General features: G+C 39.8%; 2 protein-coding genes across 2 annotated transcripts; both read right to left on the bottom strand.

Moving 5' to 3' along the window:
- Positions 1-75: 75 nt before the first annotated feature.
- On the bottom strand, positions 76-4,172 carry LOC141341119 (zinc-binding protein A33-like). The gene is made up of 6 exons (XM_073846263.1): positions 3,488-4,172; positions 2,011-2,106; positions 1,577-1,807; positions 1,473-1,495; positions 1,272-1,390; positions 76-899 (listed from the first exon to the last, which is right to left on the bottom strand). The coding sequence occupies exons 1-6, from the start codon at positions 3,881-3,883 to the stop codon at positions 412-414; spliced, it is 1,353 nt and encodes a 450-aa protein (XP_073702364.1). The 5' UTR covers positions 3,884-4,172; the 3' UTR covers positions 76-411.
- A 5,730-nt stretch (positions 4,173-9,902) lies between these two features.
- LOC141340953 (E3 ubiquitin-protein ligase TRIM39-like) lies at positions 9,903-12,498 on the bottom strand. The gene is made up of 6 exons (XM_073846081.1): positions 11,908-12,498; positions 11,528-11,623; positions 11,068-11,298; positions 10,964-10,986; positions 10,763-10,881; positions 9,903-10,390 (listed from the first exon to the last, which is right to left on the bottom strand). Exons 1-6 carry the CDS (start codon positions 12,301-12,303, stop codon positions 9,903-9,905), a joined length of 1,353 nt encoding a protein of 450 aa, XP_073702182.1. The 5' UTR covers positions 12,304-12,498.
- Positions 12,499-24,391: the final 11,893 nt, after the last annotated feature.

The raw sequence follows: 24,391 nt of genomic DNA, 5'->3' as shown, positions 1-24,391 counted from the left end.
ATCCTTTCTTGATAAATAATAATAAAAAAATCCTCAACATGAAAAAACATTTCAATGCTTGGAAATTCCTTTTTAATCATTTTGACTATCATGTTGTAATGTAGAACTTCACATTTTAAAGTCATTTGGACAATTTCAGTGAAAGTCAATAAAACCACACTAAAGTTAACATTGCTGACAGAAGTAGTGACTGATTTTAAACTAGCAAGTCAATTATATTCATTTATTAATAATAATAATAATAAAAAAATGTTCTGGTTCTGAAACAAACTTTTCAGTGAGTCCCAGACACTTTGAGACTTTGTTCTGAGAATCAGATTTGTAAACAACTTTAATCAAGTTTTGTGATATGGATTAATATTGGAAACATGATGACTGTACAAGATGAAAGCAGATCTACAGGTGCAACGTTTACTGACTATTGAACGATAAGATCCTCAGAAAGCCAAAAGTAGAGAAGAAAGGAAAGACTGTGTCAGTGAAGGTGGTTGTGAATGTGTGTAGATGTGTGTTAGTTACAGGATCAGAGAATGACACCCTTCCTCTGTCATAGTCCAGATCAACTCTCACACACTCAAGATCCTGTTTAACAGGAAAACCAAACTGATCAGGCCATCCATACTGCACACTCCAGACATCAGTGTTAAAGAAAACATATCCCTTCCTTTGGTTTGATGCTGTAGTTACTCCAAGACACCAGTATGAACTCTCTTTAACCTCCACATCCCAGCAGTGTGTTCCTGAGTTAAAACCCTCTGAACCCAGAACAAATGGAATAATGTCAAATCTCTCTGGATTATCAGGAAGTGGTTGTTTGTCCATGCTCCATCTCACACTGGTCAGATCATCAGACAGGATGAGCTCTAGATGAGCAGTGTTTGGATCCAGAATCACAGGAGCTGATGAGACACAATCAACAGCTGCTTTTATTCTGATGTTCATATAATGATCAAGAGTGAAGCGTACACAGATTATTATGAATGATGACACTCGTCCTATTGATCAAACACATCAGACATTTTCCTCTGATCACTGTCAGTGTTGTTACAGTAAATATTTTAGATTTGCCAATCAATCAAACTGAACTGAGATCTGCTGTATCACTGTAACTGTAAATATCATGTGGAGCAAAGTTGTTCTTCTCTTGTTTACGGCTCATTTTGGTGGAGTAGCTCATCTGGTTATTCACACATAATGCTGAAATCTGTAAATATTCCCTCATGCGTCATTTCCAGTGTATGTGTAACAGCACAGATCTTCTCCAGACTCACTGTTTTGGACAATGTCCTGCATCTTCTTCCAGACTCTGAACGGCAGGTTGCCCAAGTAACGTGGCACATGAATCAAAGCTCCAGAAGGCGTCTGTGGATCCGGCTGTGAGATCTGGACTCTGGAAGAACATTCAGGAGTCAGAACTGCAGTGGCTTTGGCTTCAGAAGCAGAGAGACCAGAGACACCAGCAGATCACTCACCTTTCCATCGTGACTGGAAACTCCTGCAGAACAAACACACCATTGATCATCAAGAACTCAATCAATCATCAATCAATCAATCAATGGATGATCTGAAATCAGACCTTTAGAAAGCAGACGTCATTGGCTTTCATCATCTCCTCCGTGTCTTTGATTGTGTGTGAAAGAGCTGAGATGTGTCTGTTCATCTCCTCCAGCTTCTCCTTCATCATCTGCTTCTTCTGCTCCTCTTCATTTCTCAGTGCAGTGATTGTAGCTTCTTCTTCATCTCTGAGAAACTGATGAAGCTTCTCAAACTGCTGTTTAATCTGACGCTCTGTGTGCTCAGCTTGAGACTGAAATCAAATCACATTCACTTCAATCATCTCCATCAACACACATCAACACATCACATCATTCAGATCCAAGCGAAACTCTGACACCCGACATATAACAGATCCAGAAGCAGATTACTGCTTGTCATTCACAAAAAGAATCAACTGGAATCCATTATATTAAATAGAACTGTACTGAAAATTAATCGAATCTGTTTTCTCACCTTGATGTGTTGAACGTTTTTCTCAAACTCCTCTTTAAGCGTTTCCTTATTTTTAAGTTTTTCCTCAAAGGACTTCAATGCTTTATTGAGCTCCTCCTAGAATTGGACAAAATAAAAATATATAAAACACCAGATTACAGTGAAGTACGGAGCCCCTTACGTCACCTGTAGAAGAAAAATAATTAATCCGTGGGGACGGTTTTGCAATTCGTTCCCTCAGTTTATAAACCGTACTCACGAATTCTTAAACTGTTCCCTCAGTTTAACAATTCATGCCCACGGATTAACAAACCGTGCCCACGAATTTCCAATCCGTGCGCTCAGATTTTGTAAACCGTACCCTCGGATTTTGAATCCGTACCCACAAATTCATAATCCGTGCGAACGCTTTCGCAATCCGTTCCCACAGTTTGTAAACTGCTCTCACGGATTTGTGGCCCCGCCCCCAAATTCAACCAGGACACCTGTTTATATGCTGGATGCATTGTTTTGCATTTATTAAACTTTATTTCTCAGTAGGCTATATGAGACTATGCAACTGACAAAACAGAGTTTTTAGCTTTATTTTATATTAATCACCAATAGATTAGCTGCCAAAACATCATGTGTTTTAACCTATTGGTTATTAATGTAAAATAAACGATAAAAAGAAGCCTGTTTTGTAAGTGCGGTCATGGTACCAAAATAAAATAATAAGTGAAGAGCGCTGTTCAAACGGCTTTGATTTATATAATATTTTTCAAAATATAAAATTACCTGAATAAAAAAAAAAAAAAAAAAAAAAACGAGTTTTGGAGAGGAGAAGGTAAAAAGCAATACAAAACAAATAATGTACAGGTTTTGTTGCCATTCCTTTGCTCTCAAACTAAATGCAATGTAATAATATGCCTTATAATAACATTAATAGTGCAGCATGTATCTAACTCTGGGTGAAAAGCTTATCATAATCACAAATCCGTGAGAGCAGTTTACAAACTGTGGGAACGGATTGCGAAAGCGTGCGCATGGATTATGATTTTGTGGGTACGGATTCAAAATCCGAGGGTACGGTTTACAAAATCTGAGCGCACGGATTGGAAATTCGTGGGCACGGTTTGTTAATCCGTGGGCATGAATTGTTAAACCGAGGGAACAGTTTAAGAATTCGTGAGTACGGTTTATAAACTGAGGGAACGAATTGCAAAACCGTCCCCACGGATTAATTATTTTTCTTCTACAGGTGACGTAAGGGGCTCCGTAGTGAAGAGACAAAAATACAGTGATCATACAGTGCTGTGAAATAACACTAAATAAAGCAAGGCAACCTGTGAAAATACAAAAAAACACTTAACTCAAACTTTTCAAGTTGGTTCAAAAGTCTTACCCAGTAACTACGCTTAAGTATGATTTAGTGTACACAAAACCAAAAGAAATAAGTATTTTACAGCAGAGTATATGTCACATTAAGTTGAGTAAAATGACAGGGTGATATACCTACCTTATATGATGGAACAACTTCACTTATGGGTCTGAATTTGTGATTCTCATGTTGTTCTGAAGTAAAGCACACTACACACGCAGGCTGTTTGTCCTCCAGACAGAAGAGTTTGAGTTTCTCACTGTGTAAACTGCAGATCTCCTCAGATCCTGATGAACGCCTCTCATTTCTCTCCTTCAGGAACGACTCACACAAGTTTTTTAAAGCAAGATTATATGGAGGACTTTCTTTTGAGGATCTTCTCCTGCAGACGGGACACTCCTGAGCTTTCTTGATTCTCCAGAACTGTTGAAGACACTCTTTACAGACACTGTGACTACATGATAAAATAACAGGAGTCTTGAAGATTTCACAGCACACGGGACAATTATAGTCATATTCAGCTGATGAAGCCATTCTCACTGTTTGAGCTCCAGTAACCTAAACTTTACTTTCACTTTCTGAACGACGGTTTTGATCACGAATAACCACGAGAATCACAAAGATCTGCTGTCTGTTAAGAAACAAACTTCACAAAAATGCTTCTTCAGAGTTTTTCTCTTCGTTGTCCACTGACGGCTGATTCTTGCTTGCTTTTGTCAGAGAGAAGTAAATCATTATGACAGAAAGGAGAAATAACAAGTCAGTCTCTTCCTGGTGAATGTTGTAAGAGGGTGGAGTTTCTGATCACCGTTGGGTGTGTTTAACCCTTAAACACTCAACCCTAAAAGGAGGCTATTCATTTTGATTTTTAAATATTTTTTTATTGTAAATACTTATTATTGGAAACATAAAAAATGATCTAAAGGTGCTTTTTTGTCAAAAAGTATGTTTTATTTAAAACAATATAGAACTCTATTGTACAGTTGAGTTGCAAAAACTTACTGTTTCATGAGCTTTTTTTTTTTAATAATTAATGTAACTGCAATGCTGTTAGTAGGCCTTAGATAAATTCCACATTTATCAGGGTCTACGTGAAATTAAATGTATTTAAAAGTAACATTTTAAAATAAATACTATATTGTATATTGGTATATTGTGGTCAATGAAATATCCAGGCCATTTTCAGTGATTTTAATTCATACAACTTTTAAGAAAAACAGTTAATTTCAGTAAATTCAGCAATTTTACTCAACAGGACCATTTATACAACAGGAATATTGCAAGCTTTAAAAAATTTCTTAGTCCATTTATCCTCCATGAATTATATTTTTGTCATTTTACTCGATACACTGGATGTTTTCTACTTTTTGATTTGGCTGACATCTGAGTCAATGTACTTCATTATAAAAAGAATTTGCTTTTTGGCCAATAAAAAGTATATGTCCTATAATAATATAGATTCAATCCAGACATACTGCTTCTGTCATGTTGGCATTTTCATATGAGCTACAATGTAACTTGTTTTGCTTCCCTGTCATTTATGAATCCTCTCCCAAAGCCTCATGGGATAGTAAACTGTCCTTTGTATGCATACTTCAAAATATTGTATGCCATCCAGGTACTTTTCGACTACTGTAAAATACCATCAATGCTTATGAATACTGTGCATTGTTTATTTTTTTTTATTTTTTGTCTACTACACAGTAGAGAAGTGGACATATTCAGACATGGAGACTGGCACCATTCTGATATATAACACACACTTTTCATTACTCAATCCTTTCTACTACAATAAGAAAAATTAAATACTGCATTAATGCATGCGTGAGTAACATTTATGAAATTAGATTTGAAAGCTTATTAATGTTATGACTATGTCTGTCTTCAAATATTGTTCATAAATCTGTCTAAATCTGTGTTAGTGAGCACTTCTCCTTTGCTGAGATAATCTATCCACCTCACAGGTGTGGCATATGAAGATGTAGATTAGACAGCATGATTATTGCACAGCTGTGTCTTAGGCTGGCCACAATAAAAGGCACAGATGTTGCAAGTTTTGAGGGAGCGTGCAGTTGGCATGCTGACTGCAGGAATGTCCGCCCATAAAATTGAATGTTCATTTCTCTTCCATAAGCCGTCTCCAAAGGCGTTTCAGAGAATTTGGCAGTATATCCAACCGGCCTCACAACCGCAGACCATGTGTAACCACACCAACCCAGGACCTCCACATCCAGCATCTACACCTCCAAGATCATCTGAGACCAGCTGCTGCAACAAACGATTTGCATAACCAAAGAATTTCTGAACACACTGTCAGAAACCACCTCAGGGAAGCTCATCTGCATGCTCGTCGTCCTCATCGGGGTCTCAACCTGACTGCAGTTTGTCGTCGTAACCAACTTGAGTGGGCAAATGCTCACATTAGATGGCGTCTGGCACTTTGGAGAGGTGTTCTCTTCATGGATGAATACTGGTTTCCACTGTACAGGGCAGATGGCAGACAGCGTGTATAGCGTTGTGAGCGGTTTGCTGATGTCAGCTTTGTGGATGGAGCGGCCCATGGTGGCAGTGGGGTTATGGTATGGGCAGGCGTATGTTATGCACAATAAACAACCTGACAATCAACAACTCTATGTGAAGGAGATGTGTTGCACTCTGTGAGGCAAATGGTGGTCACACCAGATACTGACTGGTTTTCAGACCCCCCATTACAGTAAAACTGCACATTTTATGCTGCATTCCAGGCAGGTTTTTGAGCCGGTAAATCACGGCTTAAAACCACGACTCACGACTTTGTAGCATTCCAAGCAAGTCCCGCAAAACTAAGGCTGTTCGATTCGAAAGTTTTTGCAATCGATTCCGATTCCTGGTCCTGGAATCGATTGGATTCAATTCCAGAATTGATTCCTCACTGTTGTTTCCGATTCTTTTTCGTTTCTTGTTTTTAAGACCGGAGGAAGCTAATTTTGGGATAAATGCAGGATGTAGAGATTGTAGAAAGTTGCCTTCTCACAATATGAAGCTTCATTTGTAAAAAAAAAAATATGATTTTTCTGTAGCTCTGACTGATTTTAAAATGTAATTTTGTCTGCATTGCCCATGACATTAGTCATAACCCACAGCTCAGCAGTGGACATGCATTTATTGCATGAATAAAACAAGACATGTCTAAAATGACAAAATTACCAAACTATACACTGAAACAAAATAAACAGAACTTTAACAACAACACTAATATAAGAGCTTGTGGCGTATCAGATGCACTTCCCTGCGTTGTCTTTTATTTGTTGACAGAACGGTTAAAAACATCATTTATTTAAGATGTAAATAATATCTAGAACCTCGATCACATCATGATCTATTCTGTCGTGCAGCGCTCAAAATTGTGGACAACATGAGCCAGTTCCCCCATAAAAAAACTTTGGAAACGTTTTTTGAACTGGTTCATTTAAATAATCTTTCCGAACGATTTTTTTTTTTTTCGTGGAAACAAATCAGACTAATAATACTGTAACTATTAGCAAGCTAGATGCAAATTGCATGCATCCTTAAAGTTTAGAAATGACTCGTTTTCATTGGTGACCAAGATATGCAGCCTTAATGGGATGCAGCCTTCTGTTTGAGGCACCTAATTATAAGTTTTGCTGAACTGAAAACGGCTCTGAATGAGGAGTCGATTCCCCTTAATGGGATTGGAATCGACTCTCGATTCCCAATGCCTAGGAATCGAGGAATCGATTGTTTTTGGAGTCGATTCCCAGCCCTACACCAAACTGCATGAGCGCATTTATTATTATAATGTTATTATTAATTTGATTGCAACAATATATTGTCCTAAAATCTATTTTTCCACCATTGCAGTAACACCGCACCCGTAGGGGCCGTCGTTGGTTCGTGGGCTATGTTACGTCAGAGCTCGTAACTGGGAGTAAATCGATCTAGTACGAGTTCACGGGTGGGAAGTCACGGGTTTGACTGCCGCTCTAGTGCACTTTTTATGACTAAAAGTTTGGAAAAACATGGGTAACAGGTTGCCTGGATCACGGCATTAGAGTGGCCTTTTATTGTGGCCAGCCTAAGACACACCTGTGCAATAATCATGCTGTCTAATCTACATCTTCATATGCCACACCTGTGAGGTGGATAGATTATCTCGGCAAAGGAGAAGTGCTCACTAAACTAGACAGATTTGGTGAACAATATTTAAGAGAAATAGGCCTTTTGTGTACATAGAATAAGTCTTAGCTCTTTGAGTTCAGCTCATGAAAAATGGGGGCAAAAACAAAAGTGTTGTGTTTATAATTTTGGTCAGTGTAAATCAGCGATGAGTGACAGGACAGGGGCACTTCAAGAGCCAATCAGATTTCAGCTGGGGCCAGTGCCCCTCTGGCTCCACCCCTAGATCCACCAGTGCTCTCACACAAACTTGTTTGATGTTTCTGTACCATTTTTAATGATTTATTCAGTGCACAGTGCTTCAGTCTTAACCTTATCAACACAATGTCCTCTCTTCTGTTTCCACTACCTACCTTAGTTCTCTGAGACACTTTTAAATATCTCTCTTTCCTCTCTAGCCAAGCTTTCTTACCACAGTCAAATTATTTTCCCCTGGATTACACCTCTGTTTAAGTGATTCTTATTTGCATTTTACATTTTCCTTCTTTAATATCTTCCTTGCCAGCTCATCCACACTCTCATTCCCCTTCACTCCTAAATGCACTGAGACCCACACACATTTGCCCTGGTCTCCCAGATTTTCTATTCCTGTGACTGAATAAAGCATTTTATATTGTATATCTTGTCAGCTTTTATCAGCTTTTCTTCCTCTGATCCTCTTTTCTTCTTCCTCGTGTGACCCTGCTGGCTTTTTTAAATGATAAATTAGTTTGTTTCTCTGTTTCTGCCACATCTGATTGACATCCCGTGGTAACTAGGAATTACAAAAGCTTCAGTCTGGATCCAGAACACATGGGAAGAGATGATGCCAACCTCTCAGAGGACCTCAGATGATGCCAACCATGAAACAACTTACAGCACTACACAATTTTGATATAAGTTTGATTGCAACTTATAATCATTACTGTTAGTGTTGTCTGATTTTACCATACATCTATGCCATATGTACATCAACTTGACATACAGTATAGTCACCACTAGTAAGCTACTACTAAATATATTGTAGAAACGTAAATTTTCTGTAAAGCTGCTTTGCAACGATTTGAATCATGAAAAACGCTATGCAAATAAGTTGAAATTGAATTTAATTGATTTTTTTGGTCTGGTGCAATATGACCCTGGTGATTGTAGCAGCACATCAAAGGACTCCATTATCAAGAAAAAAAACAACATTAAAAAACTTTGACATTCAGATTTTAATTTCTAAATTATGAGGTTGCTCACTAAATGTAAACAGATATTATAATGACAGTACTTGTGTTATTATTTGTTTGTCAGGAAATTCAAGTCAGAGATGGAAAAAAAAATAAGAGAGCAGAAAAGATGGTGAAGTTGAATCTGGAGTGAAAAAAGGATGAGACGAGTTAAACGTGAATGAAGAGTATATAAAGCTTTAAAATGTGGTCACAATTAAAGTTCATTTAGAGTGTTTAGAATTGTTTACAGTTTTAAAAGTTCCTCTCATTTTTAGTTAGCACTTTTTTGCTGCGTGTCTTATAGTCATATTTTAATATAGAGTTAATTTAATCAATATTCTGTTAGATTAAAATAATAATAATAATAATAATAATAATAATAATAATAATAATAATAATGTCAGTACAACATGTTCTCACTTGCAAATAAATGTCTTTATTTAACCAACATTTCGCCAAAACACTAGTTAAATAATTAAGCTTTTTAGAAAGTGTGTGTGCGGTTGTATGTCTTCTCCATGCAACTTTGGTGTCTCCTGACCTGCATCTTGTATGGTGTTTGTATGCTTGTTTATTTTATTAAGTGTAACATTTATCAATTGTTTTGAATTTTTATGCATGATTTGAGTGAAGCTGTACAATTTAGTCATAGCTTATAGACTATATGAAAAGTTCATTTGCAAAAACAGAAAACTCAGTTTTCATTGAACTTTCCAATTAATCTCAATAAAACTGCAGTTGGATTATTTTGATATAAAGTAAACATAACTAAAAAATACAGCTAACTAACACAATAAAACAATAAAGACTTGATAGCATACTAAAAACATGATTTTTGACCATTTGAACAAACTGAGCTAATTTATTTTTTTTTTTTTAAATAAACTCTTCATTAGTTTTTCTGGTTTGTTAAATATGCTATTGAACGTATGTTTGATAATATGTGTTAATGAGCATAAACAAACAAATATATAAATGTGTTTTTATAATTTTCAATTAAGATACAGGATAATTTTTAATAAATCAGAGAGGACCCACTTTACCTGAGAAGACACTGGTCGTCTAAAGTGCATGATCGCAAAAATATTATTGGTATGCATTTTATAAATAACATTATATGAACTGAATTTAAATTAAAATATTACAGCTGGAACTTTAAAGAATTGGACTAAATTACAAGTTTACTGACTTTTGAATAGTAAGATTCTCAGAGAGTAAATAGTATAGAAGAATGGAAAGACTGTGTCAGTGAAGGTGGTTGTGAATGTGTGTAGATGTCTGTTAGTTACAGGATCAGAGAATGACACCCTTCCTCTGTCATAGTCCAGATCAACTCTCACACGCTCAAGATCCTGTTTAACAGGAAAACCAAACTGATCAGAATATCCATATGTCACACTCCAGACATCAGTGTTAAAGAAAACACCTCCCTTCCTTTGGTTTGATGCTGTAGTTACTCCAAGACTCCACCATGGACTCTCTTTAACCTCCACATCCCAGCAGTGTGTTCCTGAGTTAAAACCCTCTGAACCCAGAACACAACGACAGAAGTCAAATCTCTCTGGATTATCAGGAAGCGGTTGTTTGTTCTTGATCCATCTCACACTGGTCAGATCATCAGTCAGGACAAGACGAGAATCTGCAGTGTTTGGATCCAGAATCACAGGAGCTGATGAGACACAATCAACAGCTGCTTTTATTCTGATGTTCATATAATGATCAAGAGTGAACCGTACACAGATTATTATGAATTATGACACTCGTCCTATTGATCAAACACATCAGACATTTTCCTCTGATCACTGTCAGTGTTGTTACAGTAAATATTTTAGATTTGCCAATCAATCAAACTGAACTGAGATCTGCTGTATCACTGTAACTGTAAATATCATGTGGAGCAAAGTTGTTCTTCTCTTGTTTGCGGCTCATTTTGGTGGAGTAGCTCATCTGGTTATTCACACATAATGCTGAAATCTGTAAATATTCCCTCATGCGTCATTTCCAGTGTATGTGTAACAGCACAGATCTTCTCCAGACTCACTGTTTTGGACAATGTCCTGCATCTTCTTCCAGACTCTGAACGGCAGGTTGCCCAAGTAACGTGGCACATGAATCAAAGCTCCAGAAGGCATCTGTGGATCCGGCTGTGAGATCTGGACTCTGGAAGAACATTCAGGAGTCAGAACTGCAGTGGCTTTGGCTTCAGAAGCAGAGAGACCAGAGACACCAGCAGATCACTCACCTTTCCATCGTGACTGGAAACTCCTGCAGAACAAACACACCATTGATCATCAAGAACTCAATCAATCATCAATCAATCAATCAATGGATGATCTTAAATCAGACCTTTAGAAAGCAGACGTCATTGGCTTTCATCATCTCCTCCGTGTCTTTGATTGTGTGTGAAAGAGCTGAGATGTGTCTGTTCATCTCCTCCAGCTTCTCCTTCATCATCTGCTTCTTCTGCTCCTCTTCCTTTCTCAGTGCAGTGATTGTAGCTTCTTCTTCATCTCTGAGAAACTGATGAAGCTTCTCAAACTGCTGTTTAATCTGACGCTCTGTGTGCTCAGCTTGAGACTGAAATCAAATCACATTCACTTCAATCATCTCCATCAACACACATCAACACATCACATCATTCAGATCCAAGAGAAACTCAGACACCTGACATATAACAGATCCAGAAGCAGATTGCTCGTCATTTACAAAAATAATAAACAGGAATGCATTATATTAAATATAAAAATCATAATGGTGTATTGTGATCCACCTGTACTGAAAATGACTTTTGATTCTGTTTCCTCACCTTTATTTGTTGAATTGTTTTCTCAAACTCTTCTTTCATGCTTTTTCTCTTTTCAAGTTTCTCCTGTAAGGACTTCAGTGCTGTATTGAGCTCCTCCTAGAATTGAACAAAATAAAAATATATAAAACACCAGATTACGGTGAAGAGACAAAAATGCAGTGATCATACAGTGCTGTAAAATAACACTAAATAAAGCAAGGCAACCTGTGAAAATACAAAAAAACACTTAACTCAAACTTTTCAAGTTGGTTCAAAAGTCTTTCCCAGTAACTATTTAAGTATGACACAATTTAGTGTACACAAAACCAAAATAAATAAGTATTTCACAGCAGAGTATATGTCACATTAAGTTTAGTAAAATGAAAGAGATAAATACCTACCTTATATGATGGAACAACTTCACTTATTGGTCTGAATTTGTGATTTTCATGTTGTTCTGAAGTAAAGCACACTACACACACAGGCTGTTTGTCCTCCAGACAGAAGAGTTTGAGTTTCTCACTGTGTAAACTGCAGATCTCCTCAGATCCTGATGAACGCCTCTCATTTCTCTCCTTCAGGAACGACTCACACAAGTTTTGTAATGCTAGATTTAATGGAGGACTTTCTTTTGAGGATCTTCTCCTGCAGACAGGACACTCCTGAGTTTTCTTGGTTCTCCAGAACTGTTGAAGACACTCTTTACAGACACTGTGACTACATGATAAAATAACAGGAGTCTTGAAGATTTCACAGCACACGGGACAATTATAGTCATATTCAGCTGATGAAGCCATTCTCACTGTTTGAGCTCCAGCAATCTAAACTTTACTTTCACTTTCTGAACGACGGTTTTGATCATGAATAACCAAGAGAATCACAAAGATCTGTTGTCTGTTCAGAAACAAACTTCACAAAAATGCTTCTTCATGGTTTTTCTCCTCGTTGTCCACTGATGGCTGATTCTTGCTTGCTTTTGTCAGAGAGAAGTAAATCAGTATGACAGAAAGGAGAACAAGTCAGTCTCTTCCTGGTGAGTGTTGTAAGAGGGTGGAGTTTCTGATCACCTTTACCTGTGTTTAACCCTTTAACACTCAACCCTAAAAGGAACCATTTATTTATTTATTTATTTATTTATTTATTCTTATTACTGGACATAAAAAAATACCTCAAAATGCAGTTTTCATCCAAATTATATAATCTTAATATAATGAATATAAAATATTACATACTGTATATTGGTTATATTGTGGTCAATATAATATCCAGGCCAATTACTAATTATTCTCACCTTTGGTCAGAGAAAAGGTTTAGAGAAAATATATAAGATATAGAAAATATAAGTTTCTAATAAAACCACAATAACAAAAAACGTCCCCCCAGTGAATTTTGGCCATTTCTACCACTGCTTATAAATACTGTGAGTTCAGACATACTCATATAGCCTATTGTTTTTGTTTGTTGGTTGTTGTTTTTTTGTTTGTTGTTTTTTGGTCTACTACATAGTAGGGAAGTGGGCATAATTAGACATGGAGACTGGCACCATTCTGATATATAACACACACTTTTCATTACCCAGTCAATTTCTTTCCACTACAGTGAGATAAATAAAATACTGGATGAATGCAAGTGAGAGTAACATTTATAAAATTATATTTTAAATCCTGTTAATGTTTTGACTATGTTTGCTTGAGAAAAAATAAAATAATCCACTCTCCGATGCACTTTTTATTGTTACACTTCAGTCTGTGCCTCCATCCGACTATTTTCAGCCTTTACAGACATATCAACCATACATGTTTCTTTTGTATTTATCTTATATTTTGTCATATTTCTGTTATTTAGACTTTAGCCTGCTAAATACAACATAATGGTTTGATTCCCTATCAAACTGATTTCTTGTTAAGTTGGCTTGGGAAAGCCAACTTACTGAAATCCTATTTAAACTTCTTCTTCTTCTTCTTCTTCTTCTTCTTCTTCTTATTTTTCTGAGCGGAAAATTTTTGGACACCTACTCCTCCTAGACCGTTCAAGCTACATACTCCAAACTCGGGTCAGATCTTCATACTGTTCAGACTTAGATTGCTATATCTTTTCAGACTGTTTTGAGTTATGGTTTTCTTAAAAATTAATATTAAAAATCATAAAAAGGTCCCATAGACTTTCATTGACCAAAAGTCCATGTCTGTTTGAACTATGTTTAATGTAAACTGCTAGAAGCCATTGATAATCAATTAAGCTTTAATCTATCTATCTATCTATCTATCTATCTATCTATCTATCTATCTATCTATCTATCTATCTATCTATCTACCTATCTATCTATCTTCAAACCTATCTATCTATCTGCTAAAATCATGCTAGCGACTTCCTAGTCGTGCTAAAATCATGCTAGCAACTTGCTAGTCATGCTAAATAATGCTAAAATCATGCTAGCGACTTGCTAGTCATGCTAAAATCATGCTAGCGACTTCCTAGTCGTGCTAAAATCATGGTAGCAACTTGCTAGTCATGCTAAATAATGCTAAAATCATGCTAGCGACTTGCTAGTCATGCTAAAATCATGCTAGCGACTTGCTAGTCATTGCTAAATAATGCTAAAATCATGCTAGCGACTTGCTAGTAATGTTAAAATCATGCTAGCGACTTGCTAGTCATTGCTAAATAATGCTAAAATCATGCTAGCGACTTGCTAGTCATGCTAAAATCATGCTAGCGACTTCCTAGTCGTGCGAAAATCATGCTAGCAACTTGCTAGTCATGCTAAATAATGCTAAAATCATGCTAGCGACTTGCTAGTCATGCTAAATAATGCTAAAATCATGCTAGCGACTTGCTAGTCATGCTAAAATCATGCTAGCGACTTCCTAGTCGTGCTAAAATCATGCTAGCAACTTGCTAGTCATGCTAAATAATGCTAAAATCATGCTAGCGACTTGCTAGTCATGCTAAAATCATGCTAGCGACTTGCTAGTCATTGCTAAATAATGCTAAAATCATGCTAGCGACTTGCTAGTAATGTTAAAATCATGCTAGCGACTTGCTAGTCATTGCTAAATAATGCTAAAATCATGCTAGCGACTTGCTAGTCATGCTAAAATCATGCTAGCGACTTCCTAGTCGTGCTAAAATCATGCTAGCAACTTGCTAGTCATGCTAAATAATGCTAAAATCATGCTAGCGACTTGCTAGTCATGCTAAATAATGCTAAAATCATGCTAGCGACTTGCTAGTAATGTTAAAATCATGCTAGCGACTTGCTAGTCATTGCTAAATAATGCTAAAATCATGCTAGCAACTTGCTAGTCATGTTAAAATCATGCTAGCGACTTGCTAGTCATGCTAAATAATGCTAAAATCATGCTAGCGACTTGCTAGTTGTGCTAAAATCATGCTAGCGACTTGCTAGTAGTGCTAAAATCATGCTAGCGACTTGCTAGTCGTGCTAAAATCATGCTAGCGACTTGCTAGTCATGCTAAAAATCATGCTAGCGACTTGCTAGTCATACTACAATCATGCTAGCGACTTGCTAGTAATGCTAAAATCATGCTAGCGACTTGCTAGTTGTGCTAAAATCATGCTAGCGACTTGCTAGTCATGCTATAATAATGCTAAAATCATGCTAGCGACTTGCTAGTCATTGCTAAATAATGCTAAAATCATGCTAGCGACTTGCTAGTCATGCTAAAATCATGCTAGCGACTTCCTAGTCATGCTAAAATCATGCTAGCAACTTGCTAGTCATGCTAAATAATGCTAAAATCATGCTAGCGACTTGCTAGTCATGCTAAATAATGTTAAAATCATGCTAGCGACTTGCTAGTCATTGCTAAATAATGCTAAAATCATGCTAGCAACTTGCTAGTCATGTTAAAATCATGCTAGCGACTTGCTAGTAATGCTAAATAATGCTAAAATCATGCTAGCGACTTGATATTTGTGATAAAATCATGCTAGCGACTTGCTAGTCATGCTATAATAATGCTAAAATCATGCTAGCGACTTGCTAGTCATTGCTAAATAATGCTAAAATCATGCTAGCGACTTGCTAGTCATGCTAAAATCATGCTAGCGACTTCCTAGTCGTGCTAAAATCATGCTAGCAACTTGCTAGTCATTGCTAAATAATGCTAAAATCATGCTAGCGACTTGCTAGTCATGCTAAAATCATGCTAGCGACTTCCTAGTCGTGCTAAAATCATGCTAGCAACTTGCTAGTCATGCTAAATAATGCTAAAATCATGCTAGCGACTTGCTAGTCATGCTAAATAATGTTAAAATCATGCTAGCGACTTGCTAGTCATTGCTAAATAATGCTAAAATCATGCTAGCAACTTGCTAGTCATGCTAAAATCATGCTAGCGACTTGCTAGTCATTGCTAAATAATGCTAAAATCATGCTAGCAACTTGCTAGTAATGTTAAAATCATGCTAGCGACTTGCTAGTCATTGCTAAATAATGCTAAAATCATGCTAGCGACTTGCTAGTCATGCTAAAATCATGCTAGCGACTTCCTAGTCGTGCTAAAATCATGCTAGCAACTTGCTAGTCATGCTAAATAATGCTAAAATCATGCTAGCGACTTGCTAGTCATGCTAAATAATGCTAAAATCATGCTAGCGACTTGCTAGTAATGTTAAAATCATGCTAGCGACTTGCTAGTCATTGCTAAATAATGCTAAAATCATGCTAGCAACTTGCTAGTCATGTTAAAATCATGCTAGCGACTTGCTAGTCATGCTAAATAATGCTAAAATCATGCTAGCGACTTGCTAGTTGTGCTAAAATCATGCTAGCGACTTGCTAGTAGTGTTAAAATCATGCTAGCGACTTGCTAGTCGTGCTAAAATCATGCTAGCGACTTGCTAGTCATGCTAAAAATCATGCTAGCGACTTGCTAGTCATACTACAATCATGCTAGCGACTTGCTAGTAATGCTAAAATCATGCTAGCGACTTGCTAGTTGTGCTAAAATCATGCTAGCGACTTGCTAGTCATGCTATAATAATGCTAAAATCATGCTAGCGACTTGCTAGTCATTGCTAAATAATGCTAAAATCATGCTAGCGACTTGCTAGTCATGCTAAAATCATGCTAGCGACTTCCTAGTCGTGCTAAAATCATGCTAGCAACTTGCTAGTCATGCTAAATAATGCTAAAATCATGCTAGCGACTTGCTAGTCATGCTAAATAATGTTAAAATCATGCTAGCGACTTGCTAGTCATTGCTAAATAATGCTAAAATCATGCTAAAATCACACATTCTTTACTTAAGTAAAAGTATAGATACCTGTGTTTAAAAAGACTCTAGTAAAAGTTGAAGTATTGACTCAAATTTTTACTCAAGTTAAAGTAAAAAGTACAGGCTCTAAAACATACTTAAAGTATAAAAGTATAAATTAACCTTGCGAAGGACAAAACCACCATTTTAGGGAAAAGTTTATTGGAGTTTATCCACTATCACCCACACCAGTTTTATCAGTCCGTTATGCATGTTGGTGCTTTGATTTCCCAACGAGTTGTCGCCTGTTTTTTTTTTCTTTTTTTTTTCTTTTTCTTTTTTATACGTCAGAGCGTATAAAAACAAATGCACCAATAGGATTGTCTTTTCTGTGTGTGTTTACATACGTTTCTAAGCGTGAACCAATCAGTCTGTTGTATGCATGCCGCATATTATAGACATGGATGGGTCAAATGCGTTGTGAAATGGCATAATTTTTAAACGCAAAAACAACGACACTGATTTGAAAATGTAGGGAGTAGAAAGTACAGAGACTCATGCTAAAATGTACGCAGTAAAAGTAGAAAGTTGGCACAAAATAAGTAGTGAAGTAAAGTATAGATACCTGAAAATTCTACTTAAGTACAGTAACAAAGTATTTGTACTTCGTTACTTCCCATGTTACAGTTTTTCTACATATTTTCTACTTCCAAAAGCCATTGAATGAAAGATAAACCGTACTCTCTTATTTTAGCAGAAAGTTTGCTTTGTAAAGTAGGTTCAACAGCATTAAAGGTGTCATAGAATGGAAAACTGTATTTACCTTGGCATAGTTGAATAATAACATTCAGTACATGGACATGACATACAATGAGTCTCAAACAACATCGTTTCTTCCTTCTTATATAAATCTGGTATTTGCAAAAGACCACCGAAACTAGGTCAATTCCAACATAACACTGACTATTGCGCAATAGTCCCGATCTTAATAGTTACGCCCCCAACATTTGCATAAGCCAATAATCATTAACGTCAGTACATCAGTAAAATAAGGCGACCCACTGAAGGGACATGGTTAGCTTAATGCTAGCGGCAGCCTGTTATATTGCAATACATAAGATTTCACTTACCACATAAACTGAGAGATGACTGGCTGAAAATGGCGAATGATTTACAGATCCTAAAGCATCACTAACAAGCATCAAAACTTGTGCGGTAAGTCCTTGTGTCGCTGCAGTATAACGTTACACAGAGCACATGCATCACAGTAGTGAGAGTAAAATGTCATGGATTCAAAACGGCAGATTCAACAAACCGCATATTAAAAGCAGCCAGAGCTCCGTAATTAAATATATATTTCCTCCGTGTGCAGCTATTGAGATGAGCAGCTCTGTGAAACAGCCAATCAGAGCAGAGCTCATTAATATTCATGAAGCTTCCAAATAAGGCAATAACAGAGCATTTCATTCTTGGGACAAATCCTAGGGTTGTAAATGGACCTGTAAAACAATTTCTACCAGAAAGACTCGGGAGAATTTATACTATACCGATTACATTTATGTAGAAGCTCAGCAAGCAATCCGGTTCTTTGGCGTAGGCCCCGTTCGTAACTCGCATTCCGAGGGTACGGAAACAGCGAGTCCCGCCTGAAGACGAAGGCGGGGGCGCCGCTAACCCCCCGCGGAGTCAGGAAAGGGGCCAACTGGTGATGGTGGAGATTGAGGAAGACAATCTGAAGTCTTCGCTAAGAAGGGGATAGCCTGATTGATGGATGAGGTAATAGAGGGATAACCCAGCTTGGTAGAATAGAGGAGTTGGAGGAGAGATTCCATCTTGGTGGAGGTGGGGAGGATGGAGGTGCTGGAGCAACAGCATCTGCGAACTCAGACATGCTAAGCGCTACCCTTTAAAGCTACAGTAATGATATGATTGGAAGATGAGGAGGTAATTAGTGACGCGAACGATTGAGTCTTCCTGCCAGAACTTGCGCTAGCTTCATTTCTACCAGAAAGATTCGGGAGAATTTATACTATACCGATTACATTTATGTAGAAGCTCAGCAAGCAATCCGGTTCTTTGGCGTAGGCCCCGTTCGTAACTCGCATTCCGAGGGTACGGAAACAGCGAGTCCCGCCTGAAGACGAAGGCGGGGGCGCCGCTAACCCCCAAAGATAGGTGGACTTATGGATCCACCAGAACGGGGCCCACCCCCAAAGGACGGTTTTAAAATTACCTTACGGTCGTGAATCCTGGGGTTCCTGGCTTAGATGGAGAAAGAAAGAGAAACAAATTAGATTTAGATGAGTGCCATTCATGGTTAACTTAAAAGAACCACAGCTGGTTTTTTTTTTTTTGAAAATGAACATATGCTCCTGGTATCCTTGATTGCGATGTGAAACAGGGCCATCCTTTGATAAAACACGTGGCCCACAGGCCGTCTTTGATAGAACGCATGGGCCACAGGCCATCTTTTGGTAGAACACATGGGCCACAGGCCATCTTTTGATAGAACACATGGGCCACAGGCCATCTTTTGATAGAACACATGGGCCACAGGCCATCTTTTGATAGAACGCTTGGGCCACAGGCCATCTTTTGATAGAACACATAATAGAATACACAGCCCTCTTTTGATAGAATGCATAATAGAATACACAGCCCTCTTTTGATAGAACGCATGATAGAATACACAGCCCTCTTTTGATAGAACGCATGATTGAATACGCAGCCCTCTTTTGATAGAACGCATGATTGAATACACAGGCCATCTTTTGATAGAACGCATGATTGAATACACAGGCCATCTTTTGATAGAACGCATGATTGAATACACAGCCCTCTTTTGATAGAACGCCTGATTGAATACACAGGCCGTCTTTTGATAGAACGCATGGGCCACGGGCCGTCTTGATAGCTTGGTATTTAATAATTACGATAGCGCATGAAGGCAGCATAAGCTGCAGCCACTTGAACCTATAGCGTGTACAGCTGTTTGACAGACGTATAACCCGCAGGCCATCTTGCTTTAGTAGCTAGCCATACAATTCGTGAAAGTGCCAACCGCTTTGGCAAAACACCACCACCAGTAGAAAAAATAGGATTTACCTAGATCGAGGCTGGAGAGCTTGCTGGGCTTCGAGGATGGAGGTACGGGAGCGATAGCATCGGTGAGCACCGCGGGTTCGTGTCGACGCTCGGCCGCTCGGCTCTCTCCGGCTCGGGTTGGCGCGTGTAGCGCGAGCGTGCTGGCGATCAGAGCCTCATGCCGCTGCTTGAGCAGCTCGAGCTCACAGATTCGCCAGACTGAGCTCTAGCCGCTGCTTCTGTCTACCGCCGCCAGCGAGACGACGATACATTGTTACGGCTCCTGCGCCGCAAACACATCCGCAGAGGGGGAGAACCGCACGGTTCACGTTAAACTATGCCGACAGCCGTTTTTAATGAAGTAACCATGGTATCCGTGATAAATCCTGTCAGTTTGAGAGAGTTAACAGCTCCGCTCCTTGCAACTGCGGCTGGAATCCAGTTTCACGGCTGTGTGCTGGAGCAACAGCATCTGCGAACTCAGACATGGTAAGCGCTACCCTTTAAAGCTACAGTAATGATATGATTGGAAGATGAGGAGGTAATTAGTGACGCGAACGATTGAGTCTTCCTGCCAGAACTTGCGCTAGCTTCATTTCTGGAGATTTTGTGCCCTTTCCTATGCCATATACCTTCTATGTAGATATCAGAGAACAATTTAAAATATTCTCTCAATGCATTCTATGGCACCTTTAAATTCAACAAGGAACATCACTAGGCCTCTTTAAAAATATTAATTATAAAAAAATATAACAACAGAATATCTGCTGAACTCAGTACCAGTATGAATGTGAATTAGCTTCAAGGGCCTGAACTTTTCTGTTTATGTTGTAATCACTGATCTAAATTATGACTGATTGCTCATTGTGAAGCCACCAGAAAAGCTAAAACACAGACCTAAAATCATCTGATTTGAAGCATATCAGTCACACAGGATTAGTTTCCCTCTCCTTGAGGGCACTTTGCTGGAGGCATTTCCCATTAATAACCTGATGTTGTAATTTATAAGATTGCTCATAAATGAAAAAAACAAATATTACTGATATAATGCTTGTGTTATTTGTTAAGGCATTAAACATTAATTTAAATGCAAAGAATACATTTTAAAGATTGCTTTGGTTAAGGTGGTTAAAGATTCATGGCCCACTTTGGCTGAATGTGTTTGATAAAGTGGGCCAACTTAAACCTTCACTAATTCTACTCATATTCATTAAATAAACATAAATAGACATTCACTGATTATTTCATAACTAACATGTAGAATTGATTTTTTTAGAAAAAGATAATTGAGTGTGCAGTCACTGAGTAAATTCAAGTCAAAGATGGAAGAAAGAAAAGAGAGAGCAGAAAGGAAGGTGATGCATTTAAAGTTAAATCTAGAGTGAAGATAGGATAAGACAAGCAAAACGTAGATGTAGAGTAAATGTTATTAATTTAATAACTGTAATTTTAATTTCAGCAAATATAATGTCAAAACAGTTTTGTATTTTACACATACATCAAGTCAAATTACTTGAGTGAATTTTACTCATGTACTTATTAATAAAAATGAAAAATAGTTCCCTTCCCGGAACTCGACACTGCATCATCAACGCTTTGGGGAACGCCATTGGCGGGCCGCACTCTGAACATGTCTACAACCAATGAAATGACGGGAGTGACGTCACAGGCGTGGTGACGTAAACGACCAGGAAGTATAAAGCACGTGCGTTTGATGCCGGCGTCAGCTTTTGTCATTCAGCGAGAGCACTCTGTGTATGTGTCTGTCTGTTTCATATTGCTGCTTTTCTGTGCCAGTTTGCACAACTTTATTTTGAGCAATATGACAACCAAAAGGGGAAAGAAAGAAAGTTCTTTTAGAGCGGTTGAGCAGCCACATAGGCGGTGTGCTCCCCCATGCTAGCGATTCATCACTGGCGGGGATACACACAATCTATGCATGGTCTGCTTGGGAGCGGAGCATGCACAGTCAGCCCTTTAGGGGGTTGGCTGCCAGCATGTGTGAACGCCTTCCACTGCGGGTGCTCCGTTCCCGGAAAGCCCTCTTTGAGGAGGGGGCTTTCGCTAGCGTTCCTCGCGGGTCTGGCCCCGCTTCCGTCGAGGTGGTGTGGCGGCTGCACTCGTGGGGTTCGCAATTAGATCTGCTAGAGGGAATGGAGACGGGCGCTGCCCTATCTCCCTCCTCACCTGGCATATCTAGTGACCTCCTGCTGGATGTGGAAGCCCGCACTGCGGTTCCTTCCCCTCCGGAGAAGGACGAATCAAGGCTTCTCCTATCTTCCTCCGAGGAGGTCGATGTGGAAAGCCTTGATCCAGTTCAACCGCTTCCCTGATCGCCTCACTATGAGGAGCTAGTAGAGGTGTTGACCAATGCGGTTGCCAAATTAAAAATCGATTGGCCCGCTGAACAAAGCCATGAGCCGCAGAGAAGTCGTTTAAATGAACGCTTTCTGCGGACTAAGTCAACACCTCTCAGACGGAGCCTTACATTTTTCCCAGATTTGCATAAAGAGATCGCTAAATCTTGGGAAAAACCATACTCAGCCCGCTTGTTCTCCCCCACTGATCACTACGGTAATGTGGCGGGGATGAGCGAGTATGGCTATAAGATGATGCCGCAGGTTGAACAGACGCTCACGAGCTATCTGTCACCTGGACAGGCATCATCTTTGAAGGCTCCATCCTTTCCCACCAAGCCACTGAGAGTTACATCTAGCTTGATGGGCAAGGCATACACGGCAGCAGGTCAGGCTGGGGCTTGCCTTCACACAATGGCAGTCCTCCAAGCCTACCAAGCAGACCTGCTGCAGGAGTTTAACGATGGCGAGGAAGTAAGCGTCACAGAGATGCGTCGCACTGCAGATTTAGCTCTCCAGGCCACCAAAGAGACTGCCCGCGCTGTGGGCTGGTCTATGTCAGCCCTGGTGGCCGCGGAGAGGCATCTGTGGCTGACCCTGTCCGAAATGAGGGAGAAGGACAGGGTCACACTTCTGAACGCCCCCCTGCATCCAAGCAGGCGGCGGCGTTTCAGAGGTTCCTTCCTCGCCGCGTTTACTCCTCTGGGGCTGAACGTAAGCAGCCCCAGCCATGTGCTAGCTCCTCATACAGAGAGGCTCAAAAGAGGAGTGTTGCAACCCGTGCCCCTCAGGCAAGACCTAGAGGGCGGGGTAAGCAGCACTCCAAGTCGGGGGCCTCTGGGAAGAGGGCTGACCTGAGGGTCGTCCTCCAGTCCAAGAGGTCCTCGGCCAAACGGCCCTGACTGCTGCGGCATAGGGCCAATGAGGGCAGCCCCTCTCGGGGAGGTTGGTGGTTCACCACAGTACATGGTGGCCGCCCTTCCTCTGGGCCCTCAGGAGATTCGTCAGCTAACCCTGCCAGTCTTACAGTGCACGGCAGTCTCCTGCGAACATCATTCTCTGGTCTCTCCGCCCGGAAACGTAGCGGAGCTAGAGAGTTCGCCGCCCCCACGGGGTTTTTTCAGAACAGCCGATTCAGGTGTTTCCTGCCAGTTCGCTGTTACAGGCCACCGAATCAGTTGTTCAAATAAATCCAGAAACCAGTCTCGAGAGGCTGCTTCCCTTAGTAGATTATCTGGCAGCGTGGAAACTACTGCCAAATGTATCTGCATGGGTCCTGCGTACTGTAGAGAAAGGTTATTCTATCCAATTCGGCGCACCGCCGCCACCTTTCAACGGAGTATTTCCCACCGAGGTGGGCCCCGAGCAGGCTCTGGTAATGGAACAGGAAGTAAACTCCCTTCTGAGGAAGGAGGCCATCGAGGTGGTCCCTCTTCAGCACAGAGAGTCCGGGTTCTTCAGCCGGTACTTCATCGTTCCAAAGAAGGATGGTGGGCTGCGGCCCATTTTAGATCTCAGACACTTGAACTGCTCAGTTAAGAAACTGAAGTTCAAGATGTTAACGGTCAAACAGGTCGTGTCTCAAATCAGGTCAGAGGACTGGTTTGTCACGATAGATCTAAAAGACGCATACTTTCACGTCTCCATCCTTTCTCAGCACAGGAAGTTCCTGAGGTTTGCTTTCAGGGGCGCAGCTTACCAATACAGAGTTCTTCCTTTTGGCCTAGCACTCTCACCCCGCACTTTCACGAAGTGTGTGGATGCTGCGCTGGCTCCCTTGCGACTCCAGGGCATCCGCATACTCAACTACATAGACGACTGGCTCATTCTAGCCAGTTCAGAGCAGTTAGCGGTTCAGCATCGAGGTGCTGTTCTCGCTCACATGAGAGAGCTGGGGTTGAGACTCAACGCCAAGAAAAGTGTGCTATCTCCATTACAGAGAACCACTTATCTAGGTGTCGTATGGGATTCGACCATGATGCAGGCACGAATGTCACCTGCTCGGATCAAGTCGATCCTTACTGCAGTAAATGCGGTCAAGCTAGGCCTGTCACTCACTGTCAAACAGTTCCAAGTACTGTTAGGTCTTATGGCAGCTGCATCCAACGTGATACCTCTTGGACTGCTGTACATGAGACCACTGCAGTGGTGGCTCAAAACCAGGGAGTTTTCCCCGACGGGCAACCTGTTCCGCAAGATCAAGGTCACGCAGCGATGCCTA

This window comes from Garra rufa, chromosome 8, assembly GCF_049309525.1.
Source record: "Garra rufa chromosome 8, GarRuf1.0, whole genome shotgun sequence".
Classification (NCBI taxonomy): domain Eukaryota; kingdom Metazoa; phylum Chordata; class Actinopteri; order Cypriniformes; family Cyprinidae; genus Garra; species Garra rufa.
This window is presented reverse-complemented; position numbering and strand designations above follow the sequence as displayed.

What these genes read in the sequence shown, in the direction of transcription:
- LOC141341119 (XM_073846263.1), bottom strand. Translation starts at nt 3,883, where the DNA reads ATGGCTTCATCAGCTGAATATGACTATAATTGTCCCGTGTGCTGTGAA. An exon ending in ATGACGTCTGCTTTCTAAAG is followed by an intron (nt 1,496 to 1,576) that starts GTCTGATTTCAG and finishes TTTGTTCTGCAG; the next exon opens with GAGTTTCCAGTCACGATGGA. An exon ending in GCAGGACATTGTCCAAAACA is followed by an intron (nt 900 to 1,271) that starts GTGAGTCTGGAG and finishes GTGTCTCATCAG; the next exon opens with CTCCTGTGATTCTGGATCCA.
- LOC141340953 (XM_073846081.1), bottom strand. Translation starts at nt 12,303, where the DNA reads ATGGCTTCATCAGCTGAATATGACTATAATTGTCCCGTGTGCTGTGAA. An exon ending in AAGTTGTTCCATCATATAAG is followed by an intron (nt 11,624 to 11,907) that starts GTAGGTATTTAT and finishes GTTCAATTCTAG; the next exon opens with GAGGAGCTCAATACAGCACT. An exon ending in ATGACGTCTGCTTTCTAAAG is followed by an intron (nt 10,987 to 11,067) that starts GTCTGATTTAAG and finishes TTTGTTCTGCAG; the next exon opens with GAGTTTCCAGTCACGATGGA.